The sequence below is a fragment of the Orbicella faveolata genome, unplaced genomic scaffold (assembly GCF_042242905.1).
Source record: "Orbicella faveolata isolate gen_17 unplaced genomic scaffold, um_ofav_v1 contig_13, whole genome shotgun sequence".
Classification (NCBI taxonomy): domain Eukaryota; kingdom Metazoa; phylum Cnidaria; class Anthozoa; order Scleractinia; family Merulinidae; genus Orbicella; species Orbicella faveolata.
In genome coordinates, this window is record NW_028301540.1 from 23,819,792 (window position 1) to 23,834,575 (window position 14,784).

Sequence of the window (14,784 nt, forward strand, 5' to 3'; positions counted from 1 at the left end):
CCTCCTTTGCGTTACGCGTGTCACGCTTTTTAAAACCCCTAAAACGATACAAGTCAACCTCATCTATGTGCCTCACCTTACTTTTAAAGATAAAATGAACTTTAATTATACACAATGGCTTGTTCTGAAAGAGAAACAAAAAATAGAGAGAAGAACGAAAGCTACAGAATCTGAACCTTACGCGTTTTTGTGACGTTTTTCGTGACCGAGTTGTGAAACCGCTGACACATGCTTGCAGCCGGGGAGCAGTAGCTGGCAGTGATTCGTTGAACACGAGAGAGACTCAGGGAAGAAAGCAAGACGAAACTTTGCAGGCTTTTGCGAATTTTACTCCAGGTAAGGCTGCTTTTTTAATTCTGTGTTTTAATATACAGTTGTTCCTGATTTATGTGATCAAGCAATGCGCGTTCTCTTGAGTGTCGAGTGACCTGATAAATACAAAAGTACTCTGCCGACACATACTTCTCAAGTCACATACACCTAAAATTCCAAGATGCGAGTAATCGTAAGATATTCAAATAAATAGGAAGAGAACAGCAGTTGAAAAAAAAAAAAATGTGGCTTGGTCGAAGCGAACTAATAGTTCGCTTCGACCAAGCTGCATTTTTTTTTCATGTGCAAGTTTGGCGATGTTGAAATCGATCGTAAGCTTGTATTATGATTAGAAGATTGAGTAAAGAAACTTCAGTCAGATAATTTTGAGTGGATGATATCTTCATTTTGATCTTCGTTTTGATTTAATTTCTATTTTTCGGCATTGTACGAAGAACACACTTCCAATCGACCATACCTGGAAAATTGCGAAATTCATGTCGTGTGACTGTCACGCGACACGAAACACAATAGCGCTATCCCATCCAATGTGCTTTCTTCTTTTCTGATGTCGTTATCATTAAATAGGACTTTATTTTGAGAAATCTCCACCGTCAGGCTGATACAAAAGTCATTGTGATCTAAAATTAATTACAAAATCCTTGTGATCTAAATATTCTTTAAAAAAAAAATAATGTAATTGCAATGTCGAAATCTTGAAGGTTTGAAATGCCTCCCCCGCTGGCAGATTGCGTAAATTTAAAAACCCAAATCAGAGTCATATCAAATTCATGAGTAGGCTATTCTGATGAATATTTTTGTTCGTTTGTTTTTATTTTTTCATCCGTGAACCATTTAACAAATAGATTCTACGTTGCCTTGTATAAATTTACTAACGTTCTATCACGAATGCCGTTCTCTGATTTGCTACGCTACTCACTACTTATTCTGTTGTAGATAGTGAGTAGCCTAGCAGTGTGCGGTTGTTGACAAACTGGCGGCCGCTTTGCATTTTCGAGGTGTCTATGAAGAAGATTTAGATAAAGTTTTGAACGACCAGTAGATTTATACTAAATCAATTAGATTATTCACTCTCGATTTCTATGCGTGATAGTTGATTCTATCTCGCGATAGAAATCTCGAGTTCCTAATCTAATTGTTTAGTAGATCAACAAATGGTGTCAAAACGTTGAAAGAGCAAAAAAGTGGCACACGAACATTTCTGCCCTAGTTGAGAGGCTTAGAAGCAAAGTCGGCCATCCGTAAATCAATGAATGAACATATAAAATTGATCCCCAAACAAATCAAATTAATGCTTTGATTGTATAATGATTACCTGTCTTTTCATCCTACTTCTTTGACGGTTCTTGCTTTATCTGTTACGGGTGATTTGTATCTTTCACTTTTTTGAGCGGGGAGGGGAGGGGAGGGGAGGGGGAAGGGCTCAAGCGGTCCACCCCGCGTCCCCGCGTTTTGTTAAGCCTAGTTCACACTAGCGACATGGAGAACTTAAGCAAAGACGACGATGACGACGCAGAGGACGATTCTTAGTAAAGAATGAACATATATTTTGCCAGCGAACTCCGCGATTGTCTAGATCTGTTCGGTACGCCAATGGCTCTAAAAACGTGCTTAGGCTAAATATGCAGTGAGAACATTCCACTTCAGTGCGTACGAACAATAGCACCAAAGCGAGGTTGGGGTGGACATTTTCATACATTTGCTGTATTTTTGTCCACCCTGACCTCGACTCGGCGCCATTGTTTGTTGGAATGCGGGAAAGGTCTGTACCAAATGGAAATACCAAAAATTAGCCGTAGTCGTTCACCTTCAGTAGACGACCAGGAGCCATAATCGGGGACGGAGACCGTAAGTCTTGGGATCCGCGCGCACCTATGATATGGGACAATTTTTCTATTTTTAGACCAAATTGCGCCATCCTGACGTCATATATCCGCGCGGATTCACGCACATGTCGGGGGGCCCTCGCGTGGATGTTGTCACGTTGCGTGATGAAATTGTGAGAGTTGCGAGATTCTCTTGCGTATTTTTCACCGCGATGGCAGGGAATACGAACCAGGGCGCTTGTATGTAGTTTTATGCTCTGAGCTAACGGAAAAGGTGGGTTTTTCAGGGTCGAAAACAAGACTTCAATCTCGGGCAAGATTTCCGTATAACCCCATACATTTATTATGCATACAGTTCTTTGTTTAACTAAACAATAGCGAAAACAATAGCGCTCCTTTGAGACTTATCTGATTTGAATAACTCTAAATTTTACCATTTTTTTTTCTAAGTGTCGCATACTTTTAGACTTAAATTTTTTTTCGAATTTTCTATCTAAAATACGCAAAAACGGAACGATTTCTCGAGTTTTAGGTCTAAATTACGGAAAACCGAAACGAAATATCATAATTTTGGGCGCATTTACCGTATTTGTAAACTAAGCGCAGGCTTAAAACTGCTTAAAATAATAGCGATTTAGACCTGTTCGCTAGTTTAAAAAAGCTTAAAATACTGTTTTAGGCCTAAGCAAAACCGGCTGCTTGCGGTTAGCTATAATCTGTTGCGCGGGTTAGCGACTATTATACTAATTTTGTAAATGTAAACAAAGTGAAATAGAATTCTAGCTTACCTGCCGCGTCTCTCCGCGTTTTTTTCCCTTTCATTTCCTTCCTCGAATTCAGACCCATGCGATGAAGCTATGTATTTTGTTTCTTTCCTCCATGAAGTGGCGATCAGATCACGAACTGTGCATACAGTGGTACGAGGAACACTTTACGCATCTTTGCGCACTTCGTATAAGTCGGCGATATGCTTGATAATGTTTCCAAAAGGATCATCTCCATAGTGCTGACGCCACGACCATTCCTGTAGATAGCTTTCGAAGAGATCTTTGAATGTTCCTTTACGAGGCATACTTTGTTTGACTCCCCACCATGTATTTTCAATGCGTTTAGTGTGCGCACCTGTGTCTGGGTCTACGAAGTTTAGGCTGTGCTTGACTGTGAGAAGCGATTGGGAGAAAGAAAGAAATCACCCCCCCCCCCCCCCTTTTATTCACCTGGGACCCGCACATGCGATGCATGTTTTCGTGCAGCGTGCAACATGCGTTAAACACATGAATAAGTAAATTGTAATGTTAATTTTTGGAATGCGAACTAGTCAAGTAAAATAGAAATTAGTTTTGGAGGGGTAATTCTCAACTGAACCTCGTAGTGTAGTGGTGTAGAAGAGAGACTGGTAAGCGAGAGGTGTGCGAAAGGTAAGTGGTTCGAGACCTGATGGGGTACAAGAAAAAAAAGGAAAAAAAATCCGTAAGGAGCCTGGGTAATATGGAGAAGAAAAAGAGGGAAGAGGGGAGCTAGGGGAAGAAGAGAATCGGCGAAAAGACAACGCGCAATAGCGCGCCACAGCGCGCAATCAAATCCTCTTTTATTCACACAGTAAGTAGTAATTATCAATGTATATATTCAATACCTTAGGGAGTCGCTATTGTCTTCAAAAACAATAGAGCGCATACATAATTAATAATTCAGCATGCATAATAAATGTATGGGGTTATACGGAAATCTTTCTCAATCTCGTGCTTGGAATGAATAATAAGATCTGCTCACGCTAGCTGTAAGCTTACGCGTATGTTTTTGCGTTTGTTCTGACTTAAGAATACAGCAAGAAAACTCTTTACTCTGGTATCGAGTTAATTTGTGACTTTCTCAGACAATGGTTAATCATAACCAAACCTGTTTTGATGATTTCTTATTGTTTCTGCTTGTTTGGTGAGTTTGCAAAAGTTTTTGAAAAGAAAGTCTGACGCGTGCAGTTAGCTCATTTGCATAGTGCAGCTCGTGCACTTTCAAGTCCGAGTCGGTGTTTTCAATTGTCAACAAATCTTGACAAAGATTTCTTTCGTTATCTTTTGTGCTGAGATGCAGCAACAAATTTCACGAACACAAAAAAGGCTACTAACATCATGTGTGTTTCTTCAACATAAGCATAGTGAAGTTTTACACTGTGAAAATGAAAATAGACAAGGACTTTTGATAACTCGATCAACAAAATTGAAATCGTCATTCCAAGTTGATTAAAGAAAGCGTCATCGTAACTTTGCTGATTATTTCTGCTTTATTCACATATTTTCAGCTTAGCTCTTAATATGTTCTCAAACATTTATCAATCTTAAACATATTGAAAAACTATAGAGTTATTGTTTGAGTTCGATGTACGCTTTCACACGAAAGTGCGGCAGAAGTACAATTTGTCATGTTTACTGACTGTGCAAAACACGCATCGGCGGGCGCTCTCATTCAACGACAACAGAGAATTTACTGGATTTTTACACAAGTAAAACTGAGCAGTATCTACGGACGTAAAGTTATTGGGCCTTGATGAAACGTCAAGCGTTGCTTACAATTCAAGCGAAACTCAAGCTAGCAATTATTTTGTTTTACTTTTCGGTCGCGATAGATTGACAAATTCCTCGCGAGCGTGTGGCAAGAGGAGCTAGCTAGGAAACTATGAAGTCCTGAAGCTCTGCTATATCAAATATGTCCAGCTAGTTTTTTGCTGTGTACGGAACATATCTAAATTCGACACTGTCTTACTTCACTCAAACTGAAGAAGCTTACGACGAAAATACTTAACCAAAATTCCAACAGACGTAAACGCGTTGAGTTGTGGGCCAAAAACATGAAAAATTTCGGGAATTTCGGACGCCATTTCCCCCGCGCGACATCCGCAAAAATCCTCGCAGCATGTACGCGCGTGTGCCGCAGGCGATGGCGCATTTTGTTCTAAAAATAGAATTATTGTCCCATATCATGGGGACAACCCCAATACTAGAAATGGCGCGCGCTTACGGTCTCCGTCCCCGATTATGGCTCCTGGTAGACGACGCAACACTTGGTCATTTCACGTTGTTATTTAGCAGACGCCAGAGAGCTATTGTTTTGCTCATTAAACCATTTGTTTGGTGACATTATCGTTGCCGTCATCGTCGTTGTTTGCTTAAGCTTCCGGGCAAGGGGGGAGGGGGTGCGGCCCGCTTCCGAAAACCCTTACCCTGTTTATGACCAAAATCTGCGATATTCTCTATCCTATTTAGGGGTATGGAATGGTCTCATTTAATTTGAAAGTGTTCGCAAAATTTGGCCTTTGTTCGAATTGCACGCAAAAATTAGACGAGTGCTCGCTTGCTCGTGCTCGCAAAATTTGTGCAATTGCTCGCATGATCGGATTTTGGTTGCAATTCTCTGCAGCGGAAGCATAATTGGAAACAAAAATTTCTGGAAAAATGCTTCCTCGTTTTCTTGACGTTTATTGAAACTGACCGGCCAAAGTTCAGTCCCAGGTAGTAGAGTAACCCTACCTGAAACATTTTGCTTGTAAACGCGGGCCATCTTTAACCCTCTACCCTATTTGCTTGTAAACAGGGCCTTAGAAAGCTTTTGATCTCCTTTAGCGTCCACCCACTGAGTTACTTGAAGCTAAGTGAAGTAATTTTGCATCAAACGGCATATCAAACAAGGCATAATTGGCTGCAAGCTGCTGGGAATGCCTGAGGTTGGTTGAACCGCGATAAGATCTTATATTAACATGTTGCCTGGCTTTGCGCCTGATGTCCTGTTTTGGAGGTGTCAACCAGATTACTTGGCGCAAAACAATGTGTTAATTAATAAAATAGAGTTTCCAGCTGGCGGAAAATTTACGAAGTGCTCGCTGCTCACCATCTGTTATTTCTAAAGTGCTCGCTGTTCGCATGACAAAATTGATCACTGCTCGTGCTCGCAAAAATAAACGCACTGCTCGCATGCTCGCAAACGCTCGCAAAGATCATTCGATACCTCCCTATTTATGACCTGTCCAAAAATTCGAAACCCTATTTATGACCTAAGACCTGCGTTACAATTTGTAGTTCCCTGGTTCAGACCAATGTTAAATCAACGTAAACATAATTTGTGAAGGGCTTTTGTTGATTTTCTTTTCGATAATGATGAAAACGTGGCTTCTTCTTAAAAACATACCCATATCAAGGCTAGAGTGCAAAAACCATACCCTATTTATAGCCAAAATGGCCAAAATCAGCTAAAATCAATGCCCTATTTATGACCAAAACAGCTGAAAAACTATAGACTGCGGGACCGCACATACCTATATAGCCCATATAAAGGAGTCCCCCCCCCCCCCGGGTTAAGCTCCCCATTTATGTCCTTATGTCAGCATGTTCACACTGCTAACATAAGACACATATCGATGTAACGTCCTTCTCATGTCGTTATGTCGCTAGTGTGAACAAGACGATAGAGTCCGTGATTCTGAGAGAAATAAATCAGGCCACAAGCATTCAGCGCCCGTGTGTTCTCTGTAATTCAGGTAGAGTGGCTGAGCAAATGCCCAAGGTAGAGAAGGAAGTTTTTAATTTCCATTGAATTTTTGCTCGAGATGTAATAAATAGTTGAGCAAGTTATATTTGGTTGTTATAATTAAAGAAAGGCTACCGTTAAATCGAAACAATACGTACCAGCATTTAGGAACAGGTTTAAAACCGAGTGAGTTGCTGCTAGCGTTGCATGAGTGGATCTCTAATTGACCAATAGCTATGCGCTATTTACGAGATTTCCAGTTGTCACGACGCATATTTTAGTTAACTTGTATTCTAATTTTAAACTTATCAAGGGCAGAACTTATCAGCGAAAATCAAGGCCCAATTTACTTTCTTTCACTCTTAGTTGCGCAGGAACTGGGCTATATAGGTATGTGCGGCGCCAAAGGGTAGGGTTTTTAAGCCGTTTTTGTATGAATATGGTATCGATTTTGGCCATTTTGGTCTTAAACAGGGTATGATTTTTGCACTCTAGTCCTGAATTGGGTGTGTTTCTTGGAAGAAGCTATAGCTATGTTTTCATCATTATCGATAAGACCGTCAACAAAAGCCCTTCATAACTTATGTTTGGGGCAACTATGCAAGCCGCAAAGGTCATAAATAGGGTATCGAATTCGAATTTTTGGCCAGGTCATAAATAGGGTAGCAAAAATCGCAGATTTGGTCATAAATAGGGTAAGGGTTTAGGGAAGTGGGCCGCACACCCCTACCCAATTTGTCTGGGAGTACCCTCGGGCGTGGGAAACACTCTCGCCTGGTTACAGCTGTCCTTTTAGATGCCTTTCAACTAACTCGGGCATTAGATCAACGCTAATCCGCGTTATAAGTTTACCCTTCACTTAGGTCGTCACTGCTTTCTAGTTTATCTCTACTCCTTATTTATTAACTACCCTTCTCTCTGACCAATGGATTCAAGTAGTGCTGGCTAAATTATTAGCATAAAGCTATTACTGAATTGCCGTGCTTTCCAAATTCCTTATTGGTTCTGTCGTGTTTTAAAAATGCACACATGAAGTTTTCTATATAGCCTGATATCATTACCTTACAATTTAATTAGACGATTTCCTATAATTTGGCTACTAAAGTTAGAAAAGACTAACTAGTAGAGAGCTTACTGACAGAACCAACACAGACCTGACTGACTGACTGACTGACTGACTGACTGACTGACTGACTGACTGACTGACTGACTGACTGACTGACTGACGAGTGATGACCGACTGATGACCGACCACTAATGCCGTATTTTCACGAGAGAGGCTTACTACGGTTACTGCTTACCGAGGTTTTGTAACTAAACCGCTGTTTAGAAGCTGTTTACACGAAACTAAGGTAGGCCGCATACAACGGACAATTGAGGTTTTCTTGGAAAGCAAGTGCTGCAATGTTGCTCAGAAACTATTGGAAAATTATAACATTTGACTTTACCCCAATGCGAGCCCGGGCGACGTAAATGTTCACCGATACTTCTTCTTATTCGAGGCCGCTTTAAATTCTACCATTTGCTTTTCTTCTCCATAGACCTCAATTATGATTTTTTTTTTCTCTCTATTTGTGGTAGGTCGTCTTCTAGTTGAGCATGCCTGTACACTGCTACTAAGCTACTGAACTTCTAACAGAAAGGAAACGCTTACGGCACTTGACGATGAACGGGAAACAGGATTCCGGGATTTCTTTGCCTAAACATGAATTTATTTAGCTTTTTTTGCCCGTTGACTTGAAACCTACTTACATAAGGAGGAATCTTTGTCTAATTTTCTCTTCTTTACGCGCTGCACGCGTGAACACTTGCTGCCAAGATATCGCGACAACGTCTGCTTTTCCTCGGTTACCGTCGGTTACTGAGCTAAACCATGCCTGATGAGGCGTTCAACTGTCGACAAACCTAGGTTGGCTTACTTTTGATTTTGCCGCCATTTACCGAGGTTTGCTACTGGGTTTACACGATTAAAAATTTTACTTCAGTAAAGCAGAGTAAAGTTAAAACAAAACCAAGGTAAACATCAAAACACGGGCTTTAAGTGACGTTTCTTGCAGAATACTATAATAAAAGAACAAAGATTAAACGAGATCCCGTTTTGTAGTTTGGGCGCCTCTCACTTAGCAAGCGTGGCGCGCTAATACTCTACTACAAGACCATCACTGCACAGTCATTCTGTTAACTACGGATCACACATATGTTGTGTTTTACTCTCTGTTCGCAGCAAACCACTTGGCTTTTGGGAACTCTTCGTGTAATTAGCGCCAATCTTCTCCATCCTTAATCATGCTTGTTCCGCTCTTATGGTTGATTATTATCTTTTTTGTGTTTTTCTATCTTGGTAAACTACTATTCTCAGGTTTCCTTCAATTTAAAGGTAATTTTGTACGCGTCCGAAATAACTCGAAATACCGTGACTGAGCTTTAACCCTCGGCTTGGTTCAGTTTAAAAGTGGTCAGCAAGGCCATATAGTTGCCTTTTCTATGGCTTAAAATATGTTTAAGTAACGTTACATGTTGGAAACTTCACCTTGGAAACTTGTATGAAATGCCATTTTGTAACGGATATTTTCATCAGTCATTATTCTTTTTACGTGTGTAACAGTGATGTTTTTATCTCTTTTACCAGTAGGTACTACAAAATTATCATGTCCAAGCCAACAGAAAATAAATTCTACAAGGAAACACTACTTACTTTGAATGCAAATTCCTCAGATGACTACGTTAAAAGCATCTATGATGACATAGCCGAGAAATATGACAAGGTGCTGTATACTTTCTTTGAAACTTTATTTTCTTTGGCCGGGGTATACTGACAAAGCTTCAAGAACTTCAAAGCGTCTCTTTTTTTAAATTTTATTGAATAAAACAAGCAAAGCAAATTACCCGTTCAGTACAACTACCAAAGTGCATTACAAAGTAATAGAAAAAGTACAACGAAATAAAAACACAGAAAGTTGAAGAAAGGTTGGGGAGAAACAAGAAATATTATGATAGTTACAATATCTTGGGGGATTACAACATATCTTCAAATAAATTATTGGCTATTATTTTGGCGGTCAGGGAAACTGGAAATAGCAATTTGAATACCATCTGCAAGAGAAATCCATTTTTTGGTGTCGCCCGACTTTGTCTCTAACTTATTGCAATAAGTCTTAAATTGATTTTACAAGACGTAAGAAAAATGTGAAATTTGGTGGCTTTTCCTCAAGTTTAGCTTGCCATATATGGGACCGCGCTGACAGGAAAATGAAGTTTAGTTGAAGTGTATATTTTGAATCTTGCTTTGATCTTTCAACAAAGAAATCTTCAAAGTCCACCGCTCAGGCGCGCCTGTTTTCACGAGGAAGAGGAGTGCTAAGTCGTTGTTTTTTACCCCTGTCTTCCATCAGCAGACTGTCGAAGATGCAGGTTATGTAGCGTACAAAAGTTGTACTCCGATCTTCCACGAAGTCCTACGAGAGACGTTCGGCGACGACGCGGCGAAGTCGAGGATTCTGGATGCCGGAGCTGGCACTGGGATTGTGGGCAAAGTTCTTCAGGATCTCGGCTACACTAACATGGACGCTCTGGATATCTCACAGAAGATGTTAGACGAGGCGAAAAAGTTGAACGTGTACAAGGAGTTCTTCTGCGCAGCGCTAAGCGCCGAACCAATAGCTGAGATACCAGCCAATCAGTACGATGGTTTAATCTGTGTGGGCACTCTTACAGTCGGTCATGTCAAGCCTGTTGCCTTCGACGAGATTCTACGAGTCGTGAAACCGGGTAAGGAAAGCTCCGGGGGGGGGGGTGGGGGTGGGGGGGGACTCCCATATTAAAGGGTCAGGGATGCTCGTCGGAAAATTTGAACTAAACCTCTAAAGGAGTTCACTGTGGGCGTGGCTAGCGCTTGAGCTTTATTTGACCCCGGCCGCTGTTCAGGAAAGGAGCCCGCGCTATTAGACCGGACTCGAGAGACCGGCGGAAATCGAACCTAACAACGGGAATAAGAGCGTTTCTATTATGATTATTTCTTGTAGTGCACCCTAAAAGATACTTTGACAGCCAAAAAATTGTGGCCTTTCGTCATCTAAGGGAAACCAGAATCCTTGTATTATTCCCCTAAAGGAGACGACGAGCATCCCCGACATTTTCATACGGGAATTCCCCCTCACGCTCCCCCGCCCCGACCCGGAGGAAAGCTGAATCAGCATGAAAGCTTTGTAAATTAATGTTTATTGATTGACTGATTGATTGTAATTTGTACCAAACCTTGGTTCAAACTTGAAGAAACAAACCACTATATGACAGTACAATGGAACCCCGCCTTACGACCACCCCGTTCATACGACCACCTCGTCATTACGGCCACTTTATTCTGGCCCGAAAAAAAGCTCAGTCAGTCATTTTCCTATTTAAAGAACCCCTTTAATACGACGACCCCGTTAATACTACCGATTTTCCATGGCCCGAAGGTGGTCGTATTAACGGGGTTCCACTTTACCGTAAATCCTCGAATTAGCTCCCGGGGCGCTTATTTCAAAATCAAATTACGATCGTAATACTGATGAATTGTTGAGGATGGTCAACTGGGTTAAACTGGACCGTCAACGCCTTGTTAATAAATCAATAATGATGTACAAGATTGTAAATAACATGGTTCCGGAATATCTTTGTTCACGCTTTGTCTTCCGTTCCGATACTTTGACTTATAAGCTAAGAGATAGTGATGGTACGCTTGCTATCCCACAGCCCCACACTAATTACTGTAAAAGAAGTCTTTCTTACAGCGGAGTTGTACTATGGAATAGTCTGCCCTTGAATATTAGACAATCGCTCTCCCTTAATCAATTTAAATCTAAGTTGAAGAACTATGATTTTGACAGTGGTCTTATATAAATTTTATTTTGTTCTTATACACGGCTTCCTTGTAAAGCAGGTTTTTATCATTTCTCTTATTCTAGTAGTTATTTACAATATTAAATTAGTTAGGTAGTTAGATTTATTTAAATTAAATATTGTATAGTCCTGAAGGAAATACCGTGTCTAAATAAAGATTTTACTAGAAGACGGTGGGCGCTTATTCGGGGGGGGGGGGGGCGCTTAATCGAGGGGGGGGGGGCTTATTAAATTTTTCCCAAATCCTGGCCTGACATGATCATTTTTTAATACATCATCTGCGCATAAACAGCAACATAAGCTGTTTATCGACATAAAAAACGTGTTCACAAACTGAAGAAATGTACGAATCTAATACTACACAACGAAAACTATGCACCCTTGGTTGTCTCCTTACTCGTCCACAAGATCGGGGGAGGGGAGGGAACGCTTTTTCGAGGGGGGGAGCTTATTTCAAATTGTGGCTGATAGGAGGGGCACTCATTTGAAGGGGGCGCTTATTTGAGGGGGGAGGGGTGGGGGCTCATTCGAGGATTTACGGTATTCCAAACTATAGGCATTAAAAATGCGAAGACGAGCCGAGGGTAGTGCGAATGTTCGTGCTAGGCCAAGTGATAAAAACGCTGGTTTTGTTATCCTGTGTTCACTGACAGCAGGTCATAGTAGGAAACAATCAGTTCTTAGTCATCAGCGAGAGAGCGAGCGAAAATGAGCAACAGGGATTCTCCTTGTGTTCACAATCCCCGCTGTTTTTACTTCGCTTGCGCCGTCGAACCTCGCAGAGAAAAGAGGTCTGTGAACAGACTAGGAGCAGTAACGAGTTCAAGTTCGAGAAAGGACTGGTAACGAGATCTACTCATTGGCCAAACCATGTAATTCAAATAACTGGTCAAGCTCTTACCAGTTGATATTCGTATAATTATGTATGTTGTCAGGTCCATTTGATATTGTTAGTTGATAAACTTATTTTACCTTAAATTTACTTTTACCTGCGCCATAAAAAAAATCGCGCCAGCAAAAATAAGTCACGCCAGAGAAAAAAGTCGCCTCAAAGGTAAGAAAGTGTTCGCCAAAAGGAAAAAAGGGATGCATCCCCAATGTGATGCTGTACACGCGCCTGTATGGCATTAACGTGGCTCCGTAGAACGTACGAACCCCAATCTCGTTCGCAGAGCTCTGTCTGGGAACAAGATTACTCGAACCCAGACTGCTGGAACTAGAATATTGCGATGGACTAGCATTCCATCCAGGGGGTGCAGAAATGCTTCTAGTCGCTTCATGCGACAGAAACCAGGATAAATTATACGACATTATTGGCCACTGTTGCTGACTTAACCTTTTTACCGTACTTTATTTCAGGGGGTATCATTGGCTTTACTCTTCGCAAAGATGTCTACCAAGAAACCGTCAGACAAGATATTTACAAGGAAACGACGAAGTTTGGCTACCGTGAGAAAATGGATGAGTTAGAGACAACAAAGAAATGGAAGCTACTCAGATGTGATTTGATTGATTACCACACAACTATGGATGAGATGCGAGCGAAATGTTACTCGCTTATGTATCAAGTTCTATGAACAACGTATAGAACTGTGGTGTAATGTGCTTGCGAAATTTCAGAGAAAAATTGAACTGAATTGGCGTTTTTTAAAATTTTTGGCTATTTTTTTAAAAAGATAACAGTTATCATCGTAGCTAGCAATATTATATTTCTTATATTTGATCCCGGACTGCAAATATATTATTTATGCATACCTTGTGAAAGTCGGGTGTTAAAGAAGCCAGGCTAGAAGATGACGTTTACATTTACGGTTAAATTAACCCTCGGACGTACAAGCTAACTCATACCCCCACCGTGGTACAAGAGAAAGGGGGGGGGGGGGGATGGAAGCCCCTCTTGGTTTTCGTTGTGTTAAGGCAGAGCGAAATAAATTTAAATTGATTAGATAGCCCTGAGCTTTCTCTACAACTACTATTTTTGTTGGTTATGACGTCATATGACGTCAAATGACGCCATCTTGGATCCGCCATCTTGGATTTTCCTATTTTCTTAAAAAGTCAAGAAATAACGAAAATTAACACAAAATCAAGCCACAATGCTTTTAAACTGTACAAATTCATGAGTTTTTGCAATTTGATGAAGAAAACTGGACAAAAACTACAGGATTATCTTTAAAAAGTTGATATTTGGCCAGCCCTACATGAAATTTGATGGTTGCCATAGCAACGTCAAATATGATGGTTACGCAAAATGACATATCAAAATTTCTGCAGAGGATAAAGGAACAGCTACTGAAATTTTCAGCCCCGTAGAGTAAATCGTCTCTTCAAAACTTTGAAAAAACCTTAGGAGGAGGTGGCATCAACCCCCCGTCCACTCCGTTGTACGTCCGAGAGTCAAAATGAGAATTTTAACGCAAGACCAGCTCTATAGGTAGATTAAAATACTGCTTTAATAAGAGAGAGTTGCACCGTCTCTGAACAAGAACAGAAAAACAGGAACAGAAAAACAAGACGATCGACAGTGCCGACAGGAAACAAGCTGTGACATCCTGGATAAGGGACTAACATGTGGTCGAACTTTCAAAATCCACAGTAATTCAGAACTATGTTTAGCTTCTCGATTTTAGGAGTCATCACTTGTTTCTTAATCAAATTTTAACACAACAAGGCTGTTCATCAAACAGCTGAAATATTTTCGTTTTCAATGTCAGATATGATTCAATTCGGTAAGCCAAAAGTAGCCTTCATCTGGAGTTCAGGAAATCTTTTTTTTTTTTAAGGTGATTAACGTCAAACAATGACCCGGTCTTTGCTTATTTTTGTCAGGTGTGTTGGAACCGTTATATAATTATTATTATTATTATTATTATTATTATTATTATTATTATTATTATTATTATTATTATTATTTTCACTATAACTCCTTTTTTTCTTTCCAAATTAAGTTTTGTTTATCATATTGACATTAAAATTAACCAGACTTCCCAAAGTATTTTATTTCTTTGTTATTTTCATTTGTTTTGTTTTTCATTCTTTTGATTTGTCCTGATATCTTCTTTCTTTCCTAGCGTTTCTTCGCCAAAAAAAAGCATAACAACAACAAAAACAAAACAAAAAAGAAAAACGAGAAAACCCTCAGCTCATGCCTAATTTTGCTCTAAGCTGATCTTTCCTCGACAAAGAATATAGCATTGCCGCCAGTCCCATGCAAATGATCCTTTAATCG

The 14,784-nt window shown here is 40.4% G+C and overlaps 1 protein-coding gene across 3 annotated transcripts; it reads left to right on the forward strand.

Moving 5' to 3' along the window:
- Positions 1-128: 128 nt before the first annotated feature.
- LOC110058694 (methyltransferase-like protein 27) lies at positions 129-14,550 on the forward strand. 3 transcript variants are annotated; one of them, XM_020765353.2, is made up of 4 exons: positions 129-336; positions 9,307-9,439; positions 10,067-10,442; positions 12,915-14,550. In XM_020765353.2, the coding sequence occupies exons 2-4, from the start codon at positions 9,323-9,325 to the stop codon at positions 13,130-13,132; spliced, it is 711 nt and encodes a 236-aa protein (XP_020621012.2). In that variant the 5' UTR covers positions 129-336; positions 9,307-9,322; the 3' UTR covers positions 13,133-14,550. The 3 variants fall into 3 exon arrangements, with proteins under 3 accessions (XP_020621012.2, XP_020621011.2, XP_020621013.2); XM_020765352.2 differs by having other exon boundaries at positions 137-336; positions 9,304-9,439; XM_020765354.2 differs by lacking the exon at positions 129-336 and having other exon boundaries at positions 8,992-9,439; positions 10,070-10,442.
- Positions 14,551-14,784: the final 234 nt, after the last annotated feature.